The 25899-nt window shown below is 40.2% G+C and overlaps 9 protein-coding genes and 3 non-coding genes across 12 annotated transcripts; 5 read left to right on the plus strand and 7 right to left on the minus strand.

Moving 5' to 3' along the window:
* The first annotated feature begins 78 nt into the window (after positions 1–78).
* On the plus strand, positions 79–2118 carry PICMEDRAFT_14573 (hypothetical protein). Its single transcript, XM_019160440.1, has one exon. The coding sequence runs from the start codon at positions 215–217 to the stop codon at positions 1907–1909; it is 1695 nt and encodes a 564-aa protein (XP_019020201.1). The 5' UTR covers positions 79–214; the 3' UTR covers positions 1910–2118.
* A 15-nt stretch (positions 2119–2133) lies between these two features.
* Positions 2134–6513, minus strand: PICMEDRAFT_29642 (hypothetical protein; the record flags this gene model as incomplete). The annotated part of the gene is made up of 1 exon (XM_019162602.1): positions 2134–6513. The coding sequence occupies one exon, from the start codon at positions 6511–6513 to the stop codon at positions 2134–2136; it is 4380 nt and encodes a 1459-aa protein (XP_019020202.1).
* A 263-nt stretch (positions 6514–6776) lies between these two features.
* PICMEDRAFT_14575 (hypothetical protein) lies at positions 6777–7008 on the minus strand (the record flags this gene model as incomplete). The annotated part of the gene is made up of 1 exon (XM_019160442.1): positions 6777–7008. A coding segment is annotated over exon 1 (167 nt), but the record flags the coding sequence as incomplete, so codon positions are not given.
* Positions 6994–7066, minus strand: PICMEDRAFT_t26. Its single transcript has one exon. It is a non-coding gene; the product is annotated as a tRNA-Arg (tRNA).
* Positions 7067–8089: 1023 nt separating this feature from the next.
* On the minus strand, positions 8090–8162 carry PICMEDRAFT_t25. The gene has a single exon. It is a non-coding gene; the product is annotated as a tRNA-Arg (tRNA).
* A 616-nt stretch (positions 8163–8778) lies between these two features.
* On the plus strand, positions 8779–8851 carry PICMEDRAFT_t15. The gene has a single exon. It is a non-coding gene; the product is annotated as a tRNA-Ala (tRNA).
* Positions 8852–8962: 111 nt separating this feature from the next.
* PICMEDRAFT_14576 (hypothetical protein) lies at positions 8963–10092 on the plus strand. Its single transcript, XM_019160443.1, has one exon. It carries the CDS (start codon positions 9020–9022, stop codon positions 10019–10021), a length of 1002 nt encoding a protein of 333 aa, XP_019020204.1. The 5' UTR covers positions 8963–9019; the 3' UTR covers positions 10022–10092.
* A 7-nt stretch (positions 10093–10099) lies between these two features.
* PICMEDRAFT_70666 (hypothetical protein) lies at positions 10100–11737 on the minus strand (the record flags this gene model as incomplete). Its single annotated transcript, XM_019163701.1, has 1 exon — positions 10100–11737. One exon carries the CDS (start codon positions 11735–11737, stop codon positions 10100–10102), a length of 1638 nt encoding a protein of 545 aa, XP_019020205.1.
* Positions 11738–12042: 305 nt separating this feature from the next.
* PICMEDRAFT_14577 (hypothetical protein) lies at positions 12043–13142 on the plus strand. The gene has a single exon (XM_019160444.1). The coding sequence runs from the start codon at positions 12086–12088 to the stop codon at positions 13067–13069; it is 984 nt and encodes a 327-aa protein (XP_019020206.1). The 5' UTR covers positions 12043–12085; the 3' UTR covers positions 13070–13142.
* PICMEDRAFT_14580 (hypothetical protein) lies at positions 13123–15032 on the minus strand. Its single transcript, XM_019160446.1, has one exon. The coding sequence runs from the start codon at positions 14786–14788 to the stop codon at positions 13325–13327; it is 1464 nt and encodes a 487-aa protein (XP_019020207.1). The 5' UTR covers positions 14789–15032; the 3' UTR covers positions 13123–13324.
* A 446-nt stretch (positions 15033–15478) lies between these two features.
* Positions 15479–16487, plus strand: PICMEDRAFT_14581 (hypothetical protein). The gene has a single exon (XM_019160447.1). The coding sequence runs from the start codon at positions 15521–15523 to the stop codon at positions 16346–16348; it is 828 nt and encodes a 275-aa protein (XP_019020208.1). The 5' UTR covers positions 15479–15520; the 3' UTR covers positions 16349–16487.
* On the minus strand, positions 16389–25707 carry PICMEDRAFT_14584 (hypothetical protein). The gene has a single exon (XM_019160448.1). The coding sequence runs from the start codon at positions 25351–25353 to the stop codon at positions 16498–16500; it is 8856 nt and encodes a 2951-aa protein (XP_019020209.1). The 5' UTR covers positions 25354–25707; the 3' UTR covers positions 16389–16497.
* Between the last annotated feature and the right edge of the window lie 192 nt (positions 25708–25899).

Below are 25899 nucleotides of genomic sequence, written 5' to 3' on the forward strand. Positions count from 1 at the left end.
AATAAAATAGAGGGGGTCTAAGAAAGTTGCCAGGCGCAATACGCGGAAAGAAAACGTTGACTGAGGACAACCAACCACAGGTAGCTGAGCTGTCGAGTGTTGTACTGTTGACTGTTGTTATTGGTTTCGGATCCGGACTATTGCGCAAAAGGGTTGTTGCTAGTACAAGTACCTGTATCCACCTGAGTAGAACAGATAGACTCATTTGTACAAAATGTCTACAGCTGCTTTGGAACAAACGGAATCATCCAATTTCTTGGTGGGGCTTGCCTACAAGGCCAACGAAGTATGGGCAGATCTGATCGAGTTTCTGGCTAAACTTCCAGGTGGTGCCATCATCATCAACTACATTAAAGCTTCGCACAAGAACGATCCATGGAGAACTATTTTAGAAGCTCTTTTGGCGTTGTTTGCTATCAAGTATTTTCTAGCTTCAAGATATTCACAGGATGAAAGAGACAAAATGCTACTCTCTGGTAGAGAGACCGAGGAATTGATTGAAGAGTGGATACCTAAACCACTTGTGCCTGAGATCAGAAGTGACGAGCAGTGGCAGCTGGACACGAATCCGTTGATTGACGGGCCCATCACCAAAAGAGTCAAGATACAGCACCATGATGGTTCTGTCAGTGACGACGTTCTCAACTTTGCGTCTCTCGACTTCCTTGGCATGAGCATGGAGAAGCGTGTGAAGGATGAGTCAATTGGATGTATCAGAGATGTTGGTGTTGGTGCATGTGGGCCACCTAACTTCTATGGTACCCAGAGTGTTCACGTAAGATTTTGTGAGGATATAGCCAAGTTCTTGGGCGCAGAAGATAGTATCATATATGGTCAAGATTTCAGTACTCCAATTTCGGTTTTACCATGCTTTCTGAAAAGAGGTGATATTGTGATAGTAGATGGTGGTGCCAACCTTGCGTTGCAAAAGGCTGCATTGATTTCAAGATGTCACATTGAATGGTTCAATCACAATGATCTTGACCATTTGCAAGAAATCTTGGAAAGCTTGTCTGACGATTTGGAGCAGGGCCCACTAAACAGAAGATTTATTGTCACTGAAGGATTGTCCGAAAACTTCGGTGACTCTCCTGATTTGAAAAAGTTGGTTGAAATCAAAAACAAGTACAAGTTCAGATTGATCTTGGATGAATCGACCTCGATTGGTACCCTGGGTGACAATGGTCGTGGTTTGGCAGAAGTTTACGGTATTCCAAGAAGTGAAGTTGAAATTACCATTGGTAGCATGGCTCGTGCATTTGGTGCCAGTGGTGGATTCTGTGTTGGTGATAAAGATATGATCTACCATCAAATCTTGACCTCCAATGCCTATGTTTTCTCAGCTTCTTTGCCTCCCTATGTCGCAAAGGCATCATCTACTGTTCTTCAACTCTTGACCGAAAATGAAAAGGAAAACCAGGTTAATCCGTATATTCAACCTTTAAAGGAAAATAGTCATTATTTGCACTCTCTATTCTCGACGTCAAAAGATCTGCAAAATTACATCATTGTTAAGTCGTGCAATTATTCCCCTTCTTTGCACATAAGACTCAATCCTGAAATTCGTAAACAATTGGGATTACCTGAATCTTATGGTGGGCCAGGCTCAATCATCTCCAAAGCTGTGAAAAATGGTAATGAAGAGTTATACTTCGATCCTTTCTACAATTTAGAATGTTTCAAGCTACAAGAGATTATCAATGATTGTGTTAACTCAAAGGTTTTACCTACTAGGACGAAAAGAATTCTACATCATGAACTACTTCCAGTGGTCCCTGAGATTATTTTCCACTTATCTTCCCGCCACACCAAGAAGGACTTAGAACATGCATACTTTACCGTTTCGAAAGCTATTATTGACTGCATCGACAACTGGAAAGCAAAAGGAAATCAACTTCAAACATATTAATATCTCTTTTCAATTTGATTTTGCTAATACTTTCTATATTCTTTATTTCTCAGACCTTACTCATATATAATAAATTTTGTTGAAAACTGAACATTAAGTAACACACTACGGTTTTATAGAAACTAAATAATCATTGTTCGTGTTATACACTATTTTATATAAATGTAAATCTAAAAAACTCATTCAGCCATAATCAGCTAGCTGCATAACCAAATTTCATATCATTACTTCTTTGATTTGTTTTTGAAGCTCTTTACAAATCTAACAAGATTGAATGGAGAAAACCTTTTCACCCTGAAAACAAAGTACAAGAAGTTCATCAAGAAAAGGTTGAAGCAAATATATGCACAGAATAGACCGATATTTCTCCATCTATCGTTGTAACTAACCCCAATACTGTGCAAAAAGTCGTCGCCAACAGAATACTGACAAACAGCGCAATTGCTAGTGTCATTAGGGTTTTCAACATAACCAGCATTTGTGCTGAAATACTCGTTCAAATAGCTTCCACATGTTAATCCATCTGGAGGATCCAAATAATTGAACTCGGCTTCACTGCAATGAACAGGCCTATCATGTAGTAGAGTTCCAACCTGGTTACCAATGAAATATGTTAGCGGTGATAACCTCCACATAAATTTCCAAAATCCTGGCATCAATTGGGGTCTTTGAACAACACCACAGAATGATATGGTAAAACTGAAAAATAAACCCAATAGAATATTTGCACTTGGCAAATCCGGAGCAGCGTACAATATCATCAAAGCAAATGCTGGGAAGTATAGTTGATAGAAAAAGCAGTAGGTAAACCACCAGAAACCAGCCCTTGATGGCTCGTTATCAAGTTGAATCGGGAAATACCAACAAACAAAAAAGATGGTGGAGAAAACGATACAATAAGGAATTTCGTTGACATATTGAGATATTAAAAGACAAGACCAGTGAAATGTTTTTGATTTACTCTCCCGGACTTCATAAAGTTCCCTTGAGGATATTGCTTTTGTTTGCATCTGATTCATTATCGGTGCACTAATGATGAGGGTCAAAAAATTAGCAAACATGACGTTCTGCATTCCAATAACAGTGTGTTTGACATTCCAAAATGAGAATCCTATTATCAAGCCACCAAGTAAAGTCAACATAAACTTTGGCATAATATATGGCAAAGACCTATAAAGTTGGATGAAGGTTCTATTGAGGACTTGATACAATTGATACTGATAACTCGTAGCATAAGTAGAGTCTAGGTCAGCATTATCAGACTCCTCATCCTGGATAGTTAATCCTTGCTGAACCAAGTGATCAACTTCGGCTGAGACACTTTGATACTCCTGACTATTCTGCCAAACATCAAACCAATCATTGGTAGTAGATGCCGTTGCACCTGCACCAATCACGTCCAAGATGTACTCGGCAGGATTTTCTTCTTTTGAACAAACTCTACCGCCATTTTTCTCAAAATAGTCAATGACGGTCCTAGAATCTGGGCCAATATTTCCAAAATAAACTGTTTGTCCACCTTTTTTCAATAACAATAACCTATCAAATTGTTCAAAAAGAGTGGCAGATGGTTGATGAATTGTGCACAAAATAGCCTGACCTGCTTTTGCTAAATCCTTTAATACCTGAACAATCGCCCATGAAGACTGAGAATCTAAACCAGAAGTTGGCTCATCCAAAAACAACAACAAAGAGGGTTTGGCTACTAATTCAGTAGCAATAGATAGCTTCTTTCTTTGTTCAACATTTAAACCATATCCAGAAATACCTGCAATAGAATCAGCATAATCTTCCATATGTAGAAACTTCATGACCATGTTGACATAGTCAATTTTTTCCTCATCAGGAACACTCATTGGTCTTCTCAACCTGGCACTGAACAACAACGATTCTTTGACAGTTAGTTCTGCTATATGCAAATCCTGCTGTTGAACATAACCAGTTCTCCTCTCAAATGATTGACCCATCGGCTTACCATTGATTAGCATATCTCCGGTAACAATACCTACATCTGTACGTCTGGATAAAACATTCAACAAAGTAGTTTTTCCAGCACCAGACTCACCCATCAAAGCAGTCAAACTTCCAGGACGAACATAACCTTGAACATCTTCTAATAGTTTTCTTTCTTCACCTTCATATGGAACAACATAGTCAATATTTTTCCACGTAAAAATGTTATTTGATCCTAACTTGTGAGAATTTACGGAATTTCCTTCGTGCGAGCTGTTTGTAAGAGAATCCACGGTCACCAAAAAATCTTCATCTTCATGCTTCTCTAAATCCACCTCATTATCATCCTCAGCAGCAAGTTGTCTAAGATGCTCAAACATTCTCTTGGATATTTTAGCATTTTTAATGAATAACAGTTGATCAGAGGATGCCACAATCGGATTGAAATTTTCAACAATAAGACATGATATTGCGATATAACCAATAATGAAAGCAAACATAATACCAAAATTTCTCCAGACATGATTGAATGTATAAGTGAAAGCTAATTCCAAGTATATATCACCTTTAACATCGTTAGCTCCATCATATAAAGGTTTCGATTTAGCAGCGCCAACAAAACCGCAAACTTGATTTAGTCGGGAATTGATGTTAGCATAAGATGGCCCAAAGGGAATCAATTCAAACGGTGAGCATGCCATTCTCAAATTGTGGAATTGCATTAAAATCATTGACTCAAAAGCATACAATACCGGGTTGCAATAAGAAAACCATTTGAACCACCAATACATTGATGGCCTTTGAATCATATATGACGAGTAGATAACCATTGAGATCATCGAAATGCCACAAATGCCCATAGCAGCAGAGGCATTTGGCATCAAAGAGGCTAACATCACAAATAATCCACTGACGGCCTGAACTACTAAATTGATGAACAAATAATAGTGAAAGAATGCACCTGCCTCTGTTTTCAGGTGAGTCAAGAAGTATATAATGATAGCAAAACAAGTAATAGCAATGAGCCTGACGGGGAATTGCACCAAATGCTTTGCAAGTAACTCGGCAGATGGATGGTACAATTTGTATCCATACTGCTTATTCAAAATTGGTTTGTCCAGGAATAACGCAGGAGTTTCAGCCAATGTCATAAGCGCAAAGTATAAGCAGGAAAAGAAAAGAACACCACCTTTAGAAAAGGCGCCAACAGTCTCAGAGGTTATATTGTACATCAACGAACCAGTCACTAAAGATTGCATGATTGCCGCAAAAATTAGGGTGACAGGATATGCACGGTTATTGATCGCAATATGGAATCTTCTATTACAACATTCTTTAAGTTGGGAAAGATAGTTAATAGTGTATTGTGACTTTTTGGAAGTATATTTTTGTTTTATTAGCTCGTGATTTTGTTTCAAATTATGGAATTCAGTATCACCATCGTTTTTTTCTGAAAGTCTCTCGTCGATTTGATTCTGCAAGCTTTTAAATTCTTCAGAATTACGCCACACAGCTTCAAACTGGTCGGCTGTTTGGGGAATCAAACTCTTATCTTTGAAAGACGGGTCAATTTTCCTCGCTAATGGATCAGTGATTGAAGTCAAGAATTCCGAGCTTGTTTCACGAGGATGTTTAGCAAAACCTAAATTCTCGAAATAATTCACAGCATCATGTATGGGTCCAAAATAAATTTGTCTTCCTAAGTAGAGAACAGTGACAAAGTCAAAAAGTTGATAGATATTTTCAGATGCTTGGTAGATAGTAACAACCGAGCTAGTCTTGTAAATATTGGTAGAAGTCCTCAAAGCTTGTACAAACTCCAAGGCAGTTGAAGAATCTAATCCTCTTGTTGCATTGTCGAAGCAGTAAACATTACCATTTGTAACCATGGCTTCCGCAATCGAAACTCTCTTTCTCTGACCGCCAGAAACACCTCTAATAAAATCGCTACCAACAAGGGTTTTCTCAACAAACTTAAGACCAAATAGAATCTCGTATAAGTCTTTCATGTTTTCAATATACTCTTCTCTGGTTTTGTTATCAAATCTGATGGTGGGAGTTTTACATGCAACAGCGAATCTGATTGTTTGCTCTACTGTCAAAAAGGGGAAATGGACATCTAGCTCAGGATTGTAAATCAAGGTATTCGATAAATTGTCGAAAATCTTCTGGCAGTCAATTCCATTAAATGTAAGAGTACCCTCGACACCTTTATAGGTCTGAACCTCGCCTGTTAGAGCCTTGAGAAACGTTGAGCAACCAGCACCTGGTCTCCCTAGTACTAGAGTAATAGTACCCGGAGACGCAAAACCGGTAACACCTCTTATTATCTTTCTCGTTTTAGGTAAACTCTTGAAATCAAAAGTCTGCTCTTTGTTGCGCTTTAATCTGTTGTATAAAAGAACAAAAGGCTTGAAAAAAACATCAGAAACGTCTCTTAGAACTGAAGCGGCATTGTTTTTACCAATCACCGTCAAATCCTTGAACACCACATCCACTTCATTGTTTTCATAACCATTATTTTCGTTGAAATTCACTAGGTATTTTAATATTTTGGCGAGATCGAAGTCATCGGCATCCATTTGGAAAAGTTCCATTTCATTGGCATTTTTAGTCGACAAGGTTTTGGAAAGGGTAGAGAGTCTAGTCATGACATTATCATTCGGGTTATTAGTCACTGACCGGTGAATAGTATCATTAAGCTCTTGGAACCGTTGTTCTGATTTCAGGTCTCCGTCGTCCTCGGTGACGCTGGAACCATCAAGGGGAAGTCGCTTAGACTCGATACTGTCAGTCATTTTAACTTGACTTATATCTTACTGGTAGAGTTGATCCACAATGCTATAGCATAATACCGAGTGGGTTGCTTGCTGTTCTTGGTCATGGCAAACAGAAGATTTTATATAAGATTTTAGTCAAGAGTTACTCACATCTACATCTTTCAGCCGAACTAGTTACAATAACACGGAGAACGGACCGAGTCCATATTAAGTAATTAAGGCCGACCCGACCAGCCCAGAATTTTTTTTCTTCGGGGGAGATAACTAACGGATTTAATTTTACATCCTGACCTTTTATAGCCCAGCCGTGCATGGTAGCACCGAGCCGGAGTTAAAAAAATTATGCCTAAGCCTCCACACTAGGACTCGAACCTAGAATCTTCTGATCCGTAGTCAGACGCGATCACCATTACGCTATGTGGAGAACTTTACAAGTGCTAAAAGCATTCCGTCTACCATCATGTTAAAGCCTTTACCCTTTGATGTCAAACATGTTCATGTTAGTGATATTAGGTGCCATGCCTAACAAGCAATGAGACATCAGCAATTAGACGTAGGAATTATAAGACAAATTTGTAACATACAGATCAGAGCCTTACTGTTGTAATAACATCCCGAAGCCAGTAAGAAACGACAAGCAAAAGAAGAGGCTTCTAATGACAACACATAAGAGAGAGCTTATAATGACAAGGCATCAGAGTAATCAAAATCCGGAAGGAATATACATCATGGATATATTAGCAAGGGTAGATAGACTGAAACACATCACAATGCAGCGAAAGTGAGTTCAACAAAGTGTTTTCCGGTATCAGATCTATAAATCTATAACTCATGATATCATGCAACTGTTGACTGACGACGAAAGCTGAAGTTGTGGTAATCCTTTGAATGAAGGTCTCATCTCTCAATGTGAACCCTTGAAAAATGAGAAAAAAGATGGAAATTGTACTGGTAAATCTTTTTGTATTTGTTTGATCCCCTTTTTAGTTCATGCGTATTAATCTCCTGTAGAAAATCCCGAGTAAACTATTCTCCTGAAAAAATAAGCCATTTTTCAGTTACTGCAGAATACTCCAGAAATCCATTCAGGATACATCTGGCATGCACGGCACCCTTATCCACATTTATCAAACTCACGTATACAAAAATCACTATCCGCTGCAGCCAAATATGTTCTTCGTACATCAAAGGCACGCTTGGCCTAGGTCCACTTTTTGAAAAAAGCACGCATTTATACTGAAAGGTTCAAAGTGTAGCATTTGCAGCAAGGTTACCAACTGCATCTGAGGTGTTGCCAAACTGCAGCAAAACTTTTCTCACTAGTTTACATTAGGGGAGAACTTATGGACATCAACAAGAAGTCAGAGTTATGAATATTAGACTTTGTTTCCTCGCGTTAAAGTCTCGTTTAGTGTGCGAGCGTACTTTTAAAAAAATTATGGCTAAGCCTCCACACTAGGACTCGAACCTAGAATCTTCTGATCCGTAGTCAGACGCGATCACCATTACGCTATGTGGAGAACTTGTCTATTTTACTTGCAGAATCTATATAATGTTGTAATCTAGCTATTCTATTATGAATATCCATAGTATATTGTTCACTTTATATTATAGTTGTTGCTTTTTAATATATAACTAATATAACTAGCCTACAAACTAATATTCTCAAACATAAATACAAGGGACAAACCTCTTGTATTTATACACTTACACCTTCGGTTAAACTTGCCATTATTCATTTATCATGGCGGCTAACTTTCCAGTTTTAGATTACTTAAGATGCCTTATCATGATAAGACTCTTATCTCTTATCACTCAATCCTTATTGGCCTCGGCATCTTATCTCAACCCTAAGATACCTTATCATGATAAGATTCTTATCTCTTATCCCTCGATCATGATTGGCTTCGGCATCTTATCTCAACATATAAGTTAATAAATACTATAATAACTGTAATATAGCTCTTCAATGGCTTATACAATTACGGCTTCTGGAAAAATTAAGCAGTTCTTTCTTTGTAAATCCTATATTAAAATTTAATTTTTACATATCTTGATATCTGATGCATAGAGCGCTCTTCTGGACCATTGCTAGGTGATGTTGAATCATTTTTCAGGGAATTATTAAAAGTAACTGGGCGTGTGGCGTAGTTGGTAGCGCGTTCGCCTTGCAAGCGAAAGGTCATCGGTTCGACTCCGGTCTCGTCCAATAGTTTTTTTTAATTTGGCTGTGTTTTTGTACGGTTTAGAGATCTTCTTTTCTTCTGAACGATGCTTTTTGCACCGAGTAAGGAGCTACTCTTGAGAGACGGCAAGGAGAACACTGAGCTAAACAGACTTCTACTACAGCCCAATCTGAGTTCGAGGTAAAGCACAAATGGGAAACTCGGCTTCAAAAACAACCAGAATCCTAGATAAGGGCGTCAAGCTGAATCATCAGCCTTCTACTCTCGGTCAGGGTACTATCAATAATTTGAAAAAGCAGGTGACAGCCGATCACTTGAAGAACAAAATTGATACGAGGAATTCCGAAGCGTCTGAGAAAAAGGAAAGCAAGCACCAGGTTTTTACCCAGCGTCCTCCCAGTGAACTTGAGCAGATGGGAGATAGCGATTCAGCAGCTAATGGTACACATTATGAGGGGAACAGATTGTTTGAAAAGGCTGTGTCCGCTGGATTAGTGAAAGTGCAAGATAGCACTCACAAACAAAGTTACAATCCAAACCATGAATCTCTTCAGGTTTTGAAAAACAGAGTCAATGTTGAAAAGCAATACGAGGGTTTATTTATTCCAAAAGACGCAGACAAGCCCAATGTCCCAGAAAGATTTTTGAATGAGGAGCAAAAGAAAAGTTCGCTGGATCCTGAAGCAATGTTGAAAAAGACAAAGAAAACGGGTATCAATTCCTTTGGCCTATTCGATTCCGGTGTTTTGTCTGACTTGATTGTGGATTATAAAGTCTTCGGAGAAGCGAAATATATTGAAAAAGCAAAAGAGATAGATGCTAATGATGAAAATATTGTAAAGTTGAAGAAATTCATAGATGATGGCATAATAAATTTACCAACGCATAAGGTGACGCTAAAAGACTTTGCTGATCCAGCTTCGAAACAAATGAAACAGAAATTGGTGACTGTCAAAGACGATTGGGTAAAGACCATAAAAGAGGATATAGAAAAAGAGAAGATTAACAAGTTGGACTCAAAATCTACAACGAAGACGGACCTTGAAGTTTTTGAGCAATTCAAGATGCTGGAAAATCTTGTGAGCAAATCCCAAATATCTACCAAGAAGGTAGACGGCCCTTTGGAAGAAAGTGAACTTGTTATGAATAGGCGTAAAAAGCAGGTGGTCAAGGAAGTGAAAAAGATGTTGTGAGAAAGCTCTGTAAATAATCGTTAGTTTTTTTTGTACATATACAAAGACATCAGTAATAAAACATATTGGTTATATAAATTATTTCCGGCTCATTATATTATCGAAAGATACTCTGGTCATACTTTCAAACAGTTTATCAATCGAGTCTTTTGGTTGTATGATTTCTGAGTTTGCATGTTCCACTGCAAATAAACACTCATCAATTTTTATATAGTGTAGCGGATGATGAGTTATCCCTTTGAGCAGATTTTTTGGTAGATATATGATTCTCCACCATCGATCGAAAATTCCGGGATACATGTTACCAAGGCCGAAATGCATGGGAACGGCGCTCGAACCGACTATCCAGAAGTTTTTCAAATTTGGTATATTTTGGAAAAGTAGGTTTTTGTATAAAAGGACGTAGTCAAAATGGACCTGTATCCTGAGAGAGTCAAGTTTCTCAAAATTGTTAGATAGAAGCTCGAGAAGATGCTCTTTTTGTAATTGTTCTTCTAAACTAATGAGATTTCTCTCCGTTTTGATTTCAATGGACAACTTTCGAAGTGATTTTTTCTGCTTTATAAGTGCCATTTTTAAATACTGATCTATCAGCTGATTTAGTGGAATATTGTACATATTGTTGTACCTGATAGTTAGATCTAATTCTTTCACTTGATTTGGCTCGATAAAGTCGTTAAAAAACTCTGGAATTAGATCATCTACCGTAGATCTTAAATCGAGTCTTATGTACTTCAAGTTGCACTTATCACAGTTTTTGAAGAAAGTGTGCAATAAAGATTCACCCAAATCAGAGGAAATTATGCCAACATCAGTTAGCTCAAGGTATTGCAAACCTTGAAAAAAGTCAAATTTGCTTTTCGGATCTCTGTTATGCTTAAGATTAGACTGATTCAAATTAATAGAGCTCAAACTTAAGCTTTTCAAGTTTTTGTAAGTGTTGAGCTGATCAAAAATATAATCATTGGACTTCAATTTAACATCAGATAAGCTAAGAAGATCGCACAACTTGAAGGTTTTGTGCTGGGAATCTAATTTCAAGTTTTCTAATTTATTTGCATCTCCAGGATGAATCAATTTCAAGATATCATCCATTTTGAATTCTTGCTTCGTGGGTCCTATTGCTAATGTGGTTAGATTCCGGAATCTCAAGTTTCCATCCTCAGTCAAATCACTAAAAGGTTTTATCGGCAAATGTTTGTTAATGGAAAAGTTCAAAACTGACAACGTTTCTCTCGAGTATTTATCATTTAGTAATTGTTTCAGCATCCTGAAACTAAGCGGGGTATCCAGGGATAGAACATTCAACCTGGCCTTCTTGAAAAATGACACTCCTTCTTCTCCGAACAAGAACGATTCAAAGTCGTAAAATTCTAACGGAAGATTGACCACTTTAAACAGTTTGATGTAGCTCCACAGCCTGGGCCCGTCGTTTTTATCAGCAATAACATTATTTTCTAGACTTGAGTTCAACGATCTGATGAGAGATAAGAAGTTGGACTTGGACTTGATGTAGGTGGTGTTTTTCCCAAGGTATTCCTTTTCAAATTGTGAATATTTGCAATCTATGGTTATAGATCTGTAAAGTATGGGTGTTGTAAGACATTTCATCAAATGGCATGTCCTTGAGAGAGCAATGAGATCAAACTGTGTGAGGTTTTGCGATATTATCTCAAAGATATCCGGCATAAACAGTTGCAGAACTATCCCCTCCATTTGTGTTCTGAAAAGCGTATAGGCATTTAATATGGGCAAACCAGAGGGCAAAAAAATATCGTTACTCAACAGGAAACTAATTACAACAACTACACGACAAACAAGAGATCCCGTTCCCTTATATACCTTTCATGAATGAAACAAAACACTTTCCTTATTGGTACATCCTGTAGAACCGCTATCTTTTCTGCATGATCACGTGCCGACAAGAGCGATAAACCCGCCCAGGATGATGGGAAAAAACATGCACATTAACGTGTCGTTAATGGAGACGAAGGAGGTGTCGAAAATGGATAACAAGGATCCGTACAAGAAGGTGGCATTCTTTGGCTTGTGTTGTGAAGTGCAATGTCGTCTTCGTTGGCAGACTACCGGCTGAGGGAGCATAGGACTTCGAGGAACTTGAAGACAGAGAATGGGAGTGGTATCGAGGAGGATCCACTGACTCCTATTCAGTCTCAAAGCACCGAGATATACGAGAACGGCATCGATAGCAACCTTGGGCTGGGCCTGGATCTGGAGCTGGCAGATGCCCCAGATACGGAACTCAGTGACACTTCCTCTGTATCTTTTGAGCTATACGACGATAAGTTCTCTCGAGAAAAGTTGATCTCGCAGATTAAGCTGGAAAATGGTACCAGGGATAGAGGAAAAGACTTGAACATAGGCGAGTTTCTTCTGAAGCACTACAAATATAGAGAGTTGGGAGATATCTCCGACGGGTTAGCAGAATTGATCAAGGGGATCGATGACGACTTGGTTGAACTCGTAAACGTGAACTATTTGAGTTTCATCAATCTCGGGAAGTCTGTTGACGGGTCACTTGACCTGATCCATGATATCAAGATTGACTTATCTGACTATTTGAAAAACTTGAAGTCTAGCAACAAGGCCATAGAGGAAGACACAACAAAACTTGACACATTACAGGACTCTAGAGGGCGGTTGTTGAGTTTGAGAAGCATAGTGGAAAGGCTGATAACGCTAAGTGAGATGATTGAATGCTTCGACAAACTCTGCTCCAAGTTTGATAAGAATGAGGAATGCACGGATATGCTTAAGGAGTTGGTGGGACTTTATTTTGGGATAAACAAGATGTTTCTTAAGTTGATACAGCAGACGAAAGACGAGAATTTGGTGTCTTTGGCCAATAGCGGGATTCTGTTGGGCCTGAGTAAGAAAATGAACGGCCTCAAACTGGAATTCAAGAGCCTTCTAGGAAGTTACTTAACACATTTGAGAGATACAAATCCTTCAAATGAGGAGATTTTTGAGATTTTTAAATTGTACCAGTTGTTGAACTTGACGGAAGATTTCAAGAAGTCTTTGTAAAGGGATACCTTTGTAAAGGGATACCTTTGGCTAACTACTGACAACTTTTGTTCTGGTGTGAATTGAGGTGTTGTATAGTATACACTAGAAAATATTAATAAATATATTACATACCAGTAAAGAATAATAAGCGGCAACGATGAAAGGAAGAAAAAACAAAGAAAAGAAAAGAAAAGACAAGAAAAGAAAAGAAAAGAATAAAAAGTGAAATAAAAGGGAATAGGGAAAGGCTGAGTAAAGTGGGGGTATGTAGTGTCAGTTGACGTCCCAGCCATCCATGTTTAATTTTTTGTAAAGCTCCGATTGGACATCTCGCCAAATGCCCATCCTCACGTCTTCGCTGATGTGAGTTTTGTTCTCCAACAAAACCTTTTTATGTAAGTCGTTTTTCAAACTCAATGGGCTTCTGACAGATTTGTCAAAGGCGTAGTTTGATTTTTTCTCCAAAGTGATCTTTTTAAGTTTTGAAATCCTCGATTTAAATTCGGCTCTGCACTGGTACTCAATGCCTAGATTCAATAGATAATTTTCAATAATGTTTCTCCATTCGAACTTGAAGTAGCAGTCGTACTGGATATCTCCAGTGAGGCCGTCTTCATTGAACTTTGTAGAATCGATGCCAAACGAGTCAATCAAAATCTGCTTGTGCCTAAGTCTTGCTCTCTCGACAATGTATCGCATTGTTTTAATCCGTAACTCGAGGTCGAATTTCGCCTCCTTGTATATATCCGAACGAGCAAGCTGTTGTACGATTTGCTCATCTGCAACAAAGTTCGGCACAATCTGGATCTTGAAGTGAATGTTTGGGTAGGGGGACCTGATTTCCGGAACCTTGTTGTTCCATTCCGGCTTCAGCTCTGGATATATTAGCAAAGACCTCAAATCGTTCAATTCCCAATCCTTCAACGGGCGTTTCGTGAAAACGGGCCTTCCGTTCGAAAATTTGTCCACCTCTAGATCGGGCGAGTAGTAGTCAGAAAAGTCTGTCGGAAGCGCCTGGTTCAGGTTGAGCACGCCGTTGGCGGCTGCGGAAGCGTCGTCCGCTAGCGTCCAGGTGTTGTTTGTGTTGTACGTCGACAGCGACTGGTGTGTGTATAGTGAGTTTGCGTCGCTACTGAAGAGCGAGCTCTGCAACGTGGAGTTTCTCGAGAGTATTCGTTGCAACGACTCCTGCTGCTGCAGCAGCAACTGCTGTGCTGAGGCGTGTGTGAGGCTGCATCCGGACTTGCCGGAGTCTATCGACGAACATTCGTCCGACGAGTCCACGACCGTGGCCTCCGCTACCGTCTGTCGTAGAGGTGAACTGCCGTAGGTGAGTGCTGGTGTGTATGCTGGAGCAGCGGCAGCAGCGGCCACTGCAACAGAGTAAGGAGACGCTGGTTCGCTGTTCTTCGACCGCTTCAACGATCGCACAAGCGGCGACGCACTGTGCTTGTTCCTTACCCTCCCCACGCTGCTGCTTCTGCTGCTGCTGCTGCTGACCCCAGCACTCATGGCGATCGTAGAAATGCCTCTGCTGTTTCCGTCTCCGTCCCCGTCCACGTCCATCGCATCTTCGCCCAGCGGCCCGCTGTGTCTCGCCCCCTCCGTCTGCGTGAGGGCCTCCATCGACTTGAACTTCCGGATCCGGTTCTCGATGTCCTCCCGGGCACGTTTCTGGAACTCGTCCGGCGCTTTGTGGTTCTTCTCCCCATTTTTGAAGAGCATATACCCGAACATCGTGCCGTGCTAATACTATGTGTGTAGATGTGTGAGTATGGCCTCTGCTGTGTTCTGAGCCCTGCCGTATGCACTCTGTGGCCTGCTCTGATGCCGTCCAGACCTGCTTCTTCACCAAAGACCCTCTTTTTTGTCTCCCTGGCCTTCCTTCCGTACTTCTTACTGCTGTTCCAGCTCCATCCTGCCTCAGCCCTCCACCTATGACCAGGAAAAACTTCTCCTTTTGCTTCCTGCTTCTCCCTCGCCCCGTCACCGCCCCCCCGCACTCGCCGTTGTGTTGCCTCGTGCTCGGAAGATTGGAAAGAGGAGGCGTTCCGCCACGCCTGCACTGCCGGCTTCTCCACACCGGCCGCGGCCGTCGTGCTTTTTTTCCGCAACGCGGGGGCTAACTGCATCAGGAATACGTCCCGCAGGGGGGAGGAGGGGGTTTTTCCGTGGGGCGCGAGCCTAGAATGGTCCCGGGGCATGGGTCAGCCCCGGGACCAGCGTGGGGTTAGCGTGAGGGCCGGGCCTGAGAGCAAAAAAGGCCGATCGACGTCCCGGGGTTTTTTTTAATTTCTCATTTTTCCTGGTTTTCTTGAGTTTTTGATTTTTCTATTTTCTCTTTTTTCTTTTTTTTTTGATACTCATGTTTCCTATCCGTTTCCCTTCATCTACAGAAAAACTTCCCTTTCCGTCACACCACCTCCAGTGTTTACCACCAAACACATACGACCACCACATTCATCCATCATGTCGAGCAACTGGCTGAAGCTTTTGCAGAAGCAGAAACAGAAGCAGAAGCAGCAAGAGCAGAAACAGCCCGCAGCAAAGGACGACGTCTCGTCGCATCGCCATAGCAAGAGTGCTGCTGCCGGCTGCAGCAGCAGGAAAAGCCAGGGCAGAAAGGCCCCGAAAAGCGTGGTGACCATGAGGACGCCGTTGACGAAAATAGCCCGGGACCAGGCAGAGGCAAAGGTCGAGGCCGCACACAAGGCGCAGGCCCTCAGGAAGGCCCTGGTGCTCTCACAGCCGCTCTCGGACCGCCAGCAGGAGGTAGGGAAGTACCTAGCCATGGACTGCGAATTCGTCGGAGTTGGGCCAGGAGGCGTGCAGTCCGAGCTGGCACGTGTTTCGATCGTGAACTTCCACGGTCATGTCATTTACGATGAGTACGTCAGGCCGAAGGAGAAAGTCACCGATTGGCGAACGTTTGTCAGTGGTATAAGGCCTTCGGACATGCACAAGGCAATCACGTTCGACCAAGCACAGCGAGATGTCGCACAACTACTGAAGGACAAAGTTCTTGTCGGGCACGCTATCCACCACGACTTAGAGGCTCTTTACTTGACCCACCCAAAGCATTCCATCAGAGACACAGCAAAACACACTCCTTTCAAAACGAAATATTCCAAGGGTAAGACCCCGGGTCTCAAGAAGTTGGCCCAGGAAATCTTGGGTCTCGACATCCAGTCGGGCGAGCACTCTTCCGTCGAAGACGCAAGGGCTACCATGCTCATCTACAAGAGTGATAGAAAAAGTTTTGAAGAGAAGGTAAGGCCCACTTATCATAATAAATGAGAACTGCTCTGTACCTTTCTTTTTGGTTTTTCTTTTCAGAAATTTCTTTTCAATTCGTTAATAAATACTTTTATACAACTGTACTAGTCATCTTTCCATAAATATAGACATCTTTATTCATACGTACATCTTTGCAGAGGTAGGTGATGTCAAGCGTAACTATCACTTTCATCTTTATAAACTTCCATAATCTTCTCCAACAGCGCATCTGCGATATTCAGCCTTCTCTTGTTTGTATCCGTGAGTTTGTAAGCTGATGTTTCAAAAAGTGAGTTATTAACATCAAAGGTAAAATTGGTTATCCCTCTAACATCGTTCTCTTCCAGTTTATTCATCCACCCTTTTTCATCTAGCTGATAACTTACATATTCAGGGTTATTCATCAATGTCACCAACATATCCAAAACAGTCTCCAAAAGGTTAGGAGTTGATGATGATGCAATAAACTTATTCAGTACTCCTTCAACTCGTTTAAACATTTTTAGAATTATCTTTGGATCATTCCGGAAAATTTCAACATAAAGTGAGATTACCCTGGTGGATGCTAGTTCGTCTAGCTTTTGCTTCATGAAATAATTGGCAGCACCCAAACATGTGGTGTAAACGTTCAATGTAAGGTCACTAAACCAATCAATTAAGATTTTTGGAATCTTACAGTTGTTAACACTTGTAATGTACTCAATATCTCCCATTCCACATTCTTCAACAGCCGAAATCATCTCTTCATTGCTTCCAGATGTCAAAAAGATGAAAAATAAATAACAGTTGAATTCGTTGTATTTATCAAATGGTTTCCTCATGTATTCTTGGTATCTGATTTTCAATAAAACTTTCATTGTATTTGTAGCATATTTGTAAGCAAAAGGAGATTCTAACCCTTTGCAACTAATTAATGCCAACACAACATCAAAGTTCTGCCTGGTTAATTTAAAATCGAATTCTTCTTCTGCTCTATCAAACATATTTCCTAAAAGTTTCTTATGCTCGAATAGATAATCAACCAGAGTAATGTCCTTATCTTCAAGATATACGCTTATATTGTTTAATGTAGCGGCAAGATAATCTGTTCCATATCTGAAATAGCTCACATCGTTTGAGAGAAGAACATTCACATGAAACCAAAAAATTACCGGATGAAATATTGAGTTCTCACTAATTCCAACAATAGCTTTGCCAAATGCATGTAGTGTACATATTATTAGCTTCAAGTTATGTAAATCAGTCTTTCCTGAGGACATGATGTTTAATGCTTTGGTCCTAACCAAAGAAATGAATTTCAAAACAAGTACATTGGAAATACCTTGTTTTGTTAATGATCCCATAATCAAAATAGCTCTCGATTGGAGTTGTGCATCATCATCAAATGAAAGCTTATATACAGATGAGTTCCATCTGATCATCTGTAATTCATATTCTTCAGAATCCAAATAATTTTGTAAAAATGAAGTCAACAAGTCACAAAGTGTAGTGATTGCATTGGCTTTGCTAGATACATCCGTTCCAAGCATCCTGTTATGCCTGAACACATCATCATCATCTCTAGTTAAACCAAACAGCATTCTGAATCTTGGTCCATTCAAAAGTTCAATTTGGTTTCTAATCAAAGAATGCTGCTCATCAGTTAAAGTTGGCTTTGAGAGATAGGAGTGAAAGGTTCTCGCTAATAAATGTATCAAAGAACGTCTCAACTCCAATGGGCCATGGTCCATATAAATCGTGACAATATAGAAAATGTCACTAATATATCTGTCCACGAATAACAATGAATCAAAAATCAAATATGATAAAAATCTAGCCAACACTGTAGTTTCAATCCATCTAGTGTGTGCCTCTATTTCAGATTCATTAAGAGGCATATTGTAGGATTTATACTTCATCCTTTTGATAATGACACTACAGATCTCAATCGAAGACCGTAAGGGCCAGTATTTGGTAATTCTTTGCCAATCATTTCCTTCAGCTTCATGATCTATAGAGGCAGCAACAATCTCATCGATAATTATGTTAATCAATCCATCTTCCAATGATAGTTGTGGCCAAATGAATAATGAAAACACCTGAAAATGTTTCTGCTTTCTGCTGCTTCTAACACATTTTCTGATTATATCACGAGCCCTCCCTGGTCCCATCAAAGAGTTTGACAGGTAAACATAGCGATAAATATTCTTCACCCAGGGGGACACACACAGAACTAACGAATTTTTATCTTCCTCTCCCAAGCTGTTATATGCACCAAAAAATCCGTAAATAAACGCGTAAGTTAGATCGGGATGGTTTTCGGCAATTCTAGCAGAAACAGAGCAAACATAATCGATATTACCGTAGGGAAAAACGACCCCTTCAATACTATCAATGGATTTACCTGTTTGTAAACCAACTGATTGTTGGACAGAAGCTAAAAGAGCATAAGAGGCAGTTCTGATTTCAGCCGATTTTGAGAGTAAGCCGGCAAGTGAAATGTTCAATAGCTGGCCTACTGTAAATTTAGGGTTGGATGCAACACCATAATCGTCATCTGTGTAGCTATTGTTGTTCATAATTGCTCTTGAAAAATACATTGTACGCATGATTTCAATTTTCTTGGTTGAAGTGAGGATGAGTCTTTTGTTCGTTTCCATGTCGAGCATTGAAATTTCGTTAGCAATACCAGTCAAAGCAGTCAATGATATATCCTTCAACTCGCTGATCTTGAAACAATCTACTAAATTAATAATGTGCATTTTATTCCGAATTTTAAGTCTTTGAGGTAAAGCTGAGTAGATTTGCAAAAAATGGTAACCTATCTTCAATTTGACTGGTATAAACCTTTTACTCTCTTCTTGATAAATGCTCACATCTTGAAAAGTGACTCTGCTATCATTAGAAATAGCGTTCGTGTAACCAATTATCTTATTTCTGTTGAAGACTTTAGCATCATCATTCGTCGAAAGGAAAATGAAGTCAGGATTTACTAGCTCCTCTTCATTGACAAAATGCTGATCAAAATTCTTAAGCCGCTGAAAAAACGCTGGAGACATGTTGACATAGTATATTCTTTTACAGTTAGCTTTGTATTGAGATGACATTATTGCTTTAAGCAGTTCTCTAGCTTGCTCAAAAACTTCAAATTTGCTGAAAGCAGTCAAGTCAATCAAGACACAAAAAGGTGCGTCCCAGAATTTGCCTAATGTTTGCAGCAAATTGTAAACATAAACTTCTGAAGTTAAATCTTCAGGAAATTCCAATGTGTTGACACACACCAATGGTAAACCATCCTTGGTAACCAGTACCTTTATGAAGGGAACTTCTTCCAAAGCCAATGAGGCCCTGGACATAAAATCATAGAGCAATATACCTTTTGAGGATTTATCATCTTTAACACTTTCAGGAATTTCATACCCTTTGAGCCTTTTTGGTAATCCAATGTTTGATAAGATACGATCAATTTCTCTAACTGTTTTGAACTTCTCTTGCTTTGATATTCCATAGCCAAATGATTCAGAACAGTAAATCTTTCTAATTTCTAGCCAATTATCGTAAAAGAATCCATGTAAGTAAGCACAAGAATCTTGTCTCTCCAACTTTTTGAAAGATTCAACACTTATTTCTTCTGCAGGATCGATCTTGCCGAATGCTTCTTCTATGTTGAAATTAACAACTTGTTTCATAAAAAAAAAGAACTTTTGTTTGGCATAAAATAAATCTTCAGACTTTCCTTCCAACAACGGCAGCCTGACGGGTGCTTCGTTCACTATCGTCTGAATGACTCTAGCTAATTGCATAAGAGATCTTTTGAACAATGGATCTGTACAATCAACAATCTCAACGTGCTCAGGAGAGACAATTGTCGGGTTGATTAGCCTTAAAAACAAATAAGCATTGAGAGATGTAAATTTGATTTCAGGTAAAACCTCTGTAGTAGCATCAAAAATGACCTTTGCAATGAGTCTGATACCGATAGGCATTTCATTTATAGAATCATCGAAAGCAGTGGCTATTATATTCAAATATTTGAAAAATAATTTTATGTTCACTGCTTTCTCTTCCTCTGTTTGGTTTCCAGCCTTCTCAACCTCAAAATATTCCTTTTTCTCAATCATTTCGTGAAAAATAGGTTCGAAGATACTCTTCATGTAATCAGTTGCGTGGTCACGGGAATATAACGCTATGACTCTTGTACCGACCGTATTCGATCTTAAGATCTCATTTTTATCTGAAGTCTGCAAAACATCAAATCTGATTAATGACAGCAGTAATTTCAACCTCTGTTTCTCATTGACCGGAAGCTCCAATATAGAAGAAGCGTAAGCTTCTATTTCAGACTTTGGGCAGCATGATGCTGCCGCCAAGAACAAATCAAAATCAGAAGTGAAAATTGCACAACCTTGGTCATACAATGTTGCAACTGAAACTTTCTTTTCAAAACTGCAGTATATTTCTTTAATAATGTTTGAGAAAACGTCGATAAACGAAACCCTGATGAGATCATCGGTATGATAACCTAAGGGTAATGAATACCTTAAGCCAATATTAGAATTAGAATTAAGTAAGTTTATCAATGCCTGTATGATTTCTTTTATGATACTGGAAGTCCTATGAGCAATTGGGGTGTAGTTATCCTCTTCATTCTTTACCTCATCGAGTTTTTCTAGTAGCCTAACGAATAGGTTGAAGTAATTTGAAAAAACGACATTTTCAGCACTTCTATCTTCTTCTGCACCGCCATGTTTTCTTGGAGTGTCAAGTGGCAATCGATAAAAAATCTGCTTTAACATGATTGAAACTTCCACTTTGATGTCCATATGAAGATCTTTCAACTCAGACTCTTTGAATTCTATCAACTTATTAGACATTTTTTTGTTTGCCGACGACATATCGGTCCTAGATGAAGCAAAGGACAATACTTTCTTTCTTGACAGATCCGTTTCACGCTCTGGTATAGAAGAGAACTCAAGATAATCTGCAGCCACTCTTGCATATTCATTTTTGTTTATAATATTACCATTCAAAGCCAACTCTTCCAGCTTACTTAAAAATAAAGCTTGTAATTTGCAAAATTTAAGCTTCAATCGTAAAAAGCTAGGTGTGTTGTTTTCAAGATTTAACATCTTTAGTAATGTGAAATTGATATCCCATAGTTCAGGTGTGTGGGGAAACAAAGATTCATTTTCAATCTGACAAATTGATCTTAATACACTCAAAAATAACTCACATACATTATACTCGCCTTTGTCTAAATTATTTTTGAAACGTGGTAGAACTAACTTGATATAATGTAACAGTGATTCGCATAAGTAGGGATGAACTGAGACACTCAAAATTTCTCTCGAGTGCTCTCTTTTTTCAATATCTTTGCTGAACAAACTGATGACTTTATTCCCCAAAAACTTTTCTAAACTCACCTTCAACAAAGGCTGACGTAAATCATCAGCAAAATCATCAGAGAGAATAATCCCACCTAAAGATGCAAGATATTCGCTGTAAATCTCAATCTCACTTATAACATGATGGCTCGAGAAGAAATCGTCCAATTCGGCCATACTAGAATTGATGTTAGGCCCGCTCTCATAATCATAGACGGAAGCAACCTTTTCATACATAAGTGACCAGACACTAAGTAGAGTTTCAGTTGGCTTTTTGATATGACATAACCGATCTCTCATTTTCCTCCTGATGGTTACTAGGCCAAATGCCATTTTATCATCAAGAATACTGTTGGCAAGATCAAGATTTGCCCCATCAAAACATGACGGTAAATGGTGTTTATTTGTTATTACAAACACATAATATTGTAATAAGCGCTTTGAAGCTCTGATCGTCTCGATGTTGCTTGAAAATAGACCAATGTAAATAACACGTTCAAAATGTTTCACCATCCTCTTACAAGAGCCACTCAAGTGGAATGGTCTGATCATTTCACTATTATTGAACAGAACATTGAAATCAGTGTGCTCTGCCCTTGTCTCCAACAGATTGAAGATAAGCTTGATGATTCTATTTCTTTTCTCATTACTGAGCGATAATGAGATACCGACTTGAGATACAGAATCGATTAAGATTGCAGTAGCGATGTATGCCAAAAAAACTTTCTGAGGGTGAACGGTGCTAACGGTTAGGCAAAAGCTTAACAGATATGATTCTGTAGCTTTAAAAATGTCATCATCATCCAAGTATAATAATCTGGCAACTTTTTCGATAAAGCGTTTGAAAGATTTTTCAAAGCTCAAATAGAAATCTTGGCTCGCTTTATTTTCAGATTCAACATCGACATAGCATAAGAATGGATATGAACTATAAACCATCAGGAGATTTATAACATTTTCTTTCAATAATGATGGATTACATTGCATGATATGTCTTTTCAAAGCAGACGGATCAATGTTTTCTTTAAGCTCATATGTTCCAGTTGCAGCATTCATATGCGCTAAATGTGATTCTGAATCCAAACTTTTTGTACTCTCAGAAGAATAAATGGAATAATTATCCAGTCGGCTGTCATCATAATTCAATCGTAAAGGTGATGCTCTAAAAAAGTTCGAGGGAACATTTGGAGGAGGAGAAGTTGGAGTAGCTGATGAGATTCTTATTTTCTTTGAAGAGGATTTACTTCTTGTGGAAGAGGTTCTGACAACGTCTGCTGAGGAAAAAGAAGAAGTTCTGTTTGATGAAGGAGATATTGGTGAAATATTCATTGATGACAGTTGTAGGTTCAAAGAGTCGTTAATATTATCATTCAAGAGATCTTTCTTTGGATTAGTGAGAGCTTCACACAAAATGGAGAGTACTTTGAGCAAAGTTGGAGATAGGTCTTGGACAAATCTGAAGGTCAATTCATTCAATGAAGGAATACCAATCAATAAGCGGAATGCACCAGTGAACAGGGCCATTGAACCCATTGCAGATTTTTCAGATTTTAAAGCGCCCAAGATTTTATCCGGTAAAATGTACGAGTTCACGATTAAAGAAACTGCAAGGATTCCAACCTTTAAATCTTGAATTACATTAGAGCCATGAATGCTGCAATCAAGAAGATAACCATATTTATTAGAGTCAGTAGAAGTCATTGAACTGTTTGCGGAGTATGAGATTGTAGGAGGAACGTTATTTGTGGTTGGATATTGGCTGTAAGTGCCGTCAGGAGATTCCATGTTCACCTGTAAAGTCAATGGATCTTTCATGAACACAGCAAAGTTATATAGAGCATGTGTTTTGTTGTAAGTACCGACGGAGCAGCCAACCAAAAGAAAAGATATCAATGGTTCAGCCAATTCTGGAGATCTATTAACTAAAAGGACAAAATCTGCTAAAAACTTCTGCCTGCTTGAGTTCAATTTTGTCACGTTCGTGATTGATCTCTTTAATGCTTGAGTTGTTGATTTGTTTGACTTATCACTTATGTATTTATTCAATTGTTTTGGTTGAAACAAAAACAGACAACTTAAGATACTGTAATAAACTTTTGGACAGTACTTTGGATCGAGCTGTCGATAGAGGGTATCAAACAAGACTTCAGCATTTTTGGAACAAGTTGAAGTATCCACCACTTTCAAAAAATCTTCTGAACGGTTCATTGCCCAACTCAAAATAGCCTTTGAGAAATAATGTAAATATAGACTTTTCTGAGAGTTCTTTCTTGTTATATACAACAAATCACGAATGAACTGGATATGACCATTGAAATTTTTTGATGAGATGAAGGCAAACTGTATCACATGCGATCCCCTGATATATAGGTTTTCCAATGGGATTCTTCTGAAAAGCATCTTCATAAATTCTAGGTATTCATTAGGATTAGACGCAGCGATATAATGAAAAACTGAGAATATTTTTTTGTCAATATTTGAAATCAATTCCGAATTCTCCAGAATTTGAAACTTCTTCAATAATTTAGTAACCTCGTTGTGATCCTCGACCATAGAGGGACTGATGCGGCTGTCGCTTGAAGCCGAATGAGAAGAAGAGGAGGTGGTCGTGTTAGCAGTATTGGAAGAAGAAGACGACGCAAAAGAGAACGAGTTTGATTGTGGGTGAGCCGGTGGAGAAGTTGGGATGGAGGAGGAAGATGACGAAGAAGATGAGGAGGAAATGATGTTACCATGGAGGGATGCCGGCCGCTGCAAAGAAGGAGGGGAGTTCAATATCGAGTGTGTATTTACATTGGCGTTCGTACTCGAATTGGCGGATGCGGTATTACTTGAGGAGACACTCGAGTTTGGGTAATCTGTGATTGAAAACAAAGTTGCCAAGCAATCATGGTCACTTTTCAAAGTTATCAACAGTCTCAAGAGCTTGGTCGCCAGGGCGACGTCGATTGCATAAACGGGGCTGGAGGTTAAGTGGGAGTCCTCCAAGGTGAAGGAGGTGATTTTGAGGCCCAGGGATTTGAAAATGTCTGTTGCGGAGTGGTCCAAGTTCTCGTGCGCCTTCAAGTTGTTGATTATGTTAGCCAGGAGCGTTAACATTATGTAAATGGAGTTTAAGGTATTTGTACTTCTGTCGTACTGCGACTTTCCGGGGTCCTTTTCCAACACCTGGAGAAGGAGGTTGTACACGCATGAGAGGATGTCCCGCAAGTAGTTTGAGGAGACTGTCAATTTCAACAAGTGTGCCTTGGCCTGTATGTAGCATGGTTCGGCCAAGACCTGCGGGACCGAGTATCCTGAGATGTACGGGAGAAGCAGGTCTATTCTGGCGAAGATGACGCTGATGATGGAGTTCTCCACGGGGAGAAACTTGGTGGGGGCGTCAGGCGGAGCGGTCGTGGACGGAGACTGGTGCAGAGCGTCGACGGTGACGGAGGGGGACAACGGGCTGATGTTTGTCGGGGCGGAAGCGCTGCTGCTGGCGTTCACGCTGGTGTTCAACCTCGAGTCTGTGTGTCTGCTTGGGGCCGGTACTGCTGCTGCTGCTGTAGTGGGGCTGCCGCCGGGGCTGCTCCTGCTGGCGCCGCTGCTCACTCTGGCGTGGTGTCCAGCGTCGGGCCTGTCGCCGGAGGCCATCCGAGACGAGCGGGAATGGTTGTTCATAGTGGAGTGCTGTGTGTGTGCAGCTCTTGTATCAGTAGTGCTGTGCGGCCGTGTGCATATGTCGAGGCAGAAGGAAGGGTCCTACCTGCGGTACCCTGATGTCTGACGATAGCGGAGGAGGGGGAGGGGCCAAGTGTAACAGACAGCTGTCGAAGCACGGGGCAGAGGGATACGCCTGGATACGTGTTTTCTGTGCAGGGTGTCGGGGGCAGTGGAAACTGTGCGGCAGGCACAAGCAATCCCAGACTCTACGGGGGATGCCGGTATCTTTGCGAAAGGGCGTTCCGATGGCGGCACAGAGGTACTATTCGTGCGCCTAAACGGTTCTCAGCTCAGCGCACTGCACCGCACAACAGCTGCTGCTGCTGGCCAGGATTTCCCACCGGTACGCATTCCACCTCGATCGGGCAGGCGAAGTTCTCCTCGCGGGAACCTTCTTTTGCCGCTGCGTTTCCTGGGCCGGCAGATCACGCAGGAAGCAGGGCACAGGGCACGGGGCACTGGACGGGGCACTGGACGGGGCACTCGCCTCGCCTTGCCCCCGCC

This window comes from Pichia membranifaciens, assembly GCF_001661235.1.
Source record: "Pichia membranifaciens NRRL Y-2026 unplaced genomic scaffold PICMEscaffold_1, whole genome shotgun sequence".
Lineage (NCBI taxonomy): Eukaryota > Fungi > Ascomycota > Pichiomycetes > Pichiales > Pichiaceae > Pichia > Pichia membranifaciens.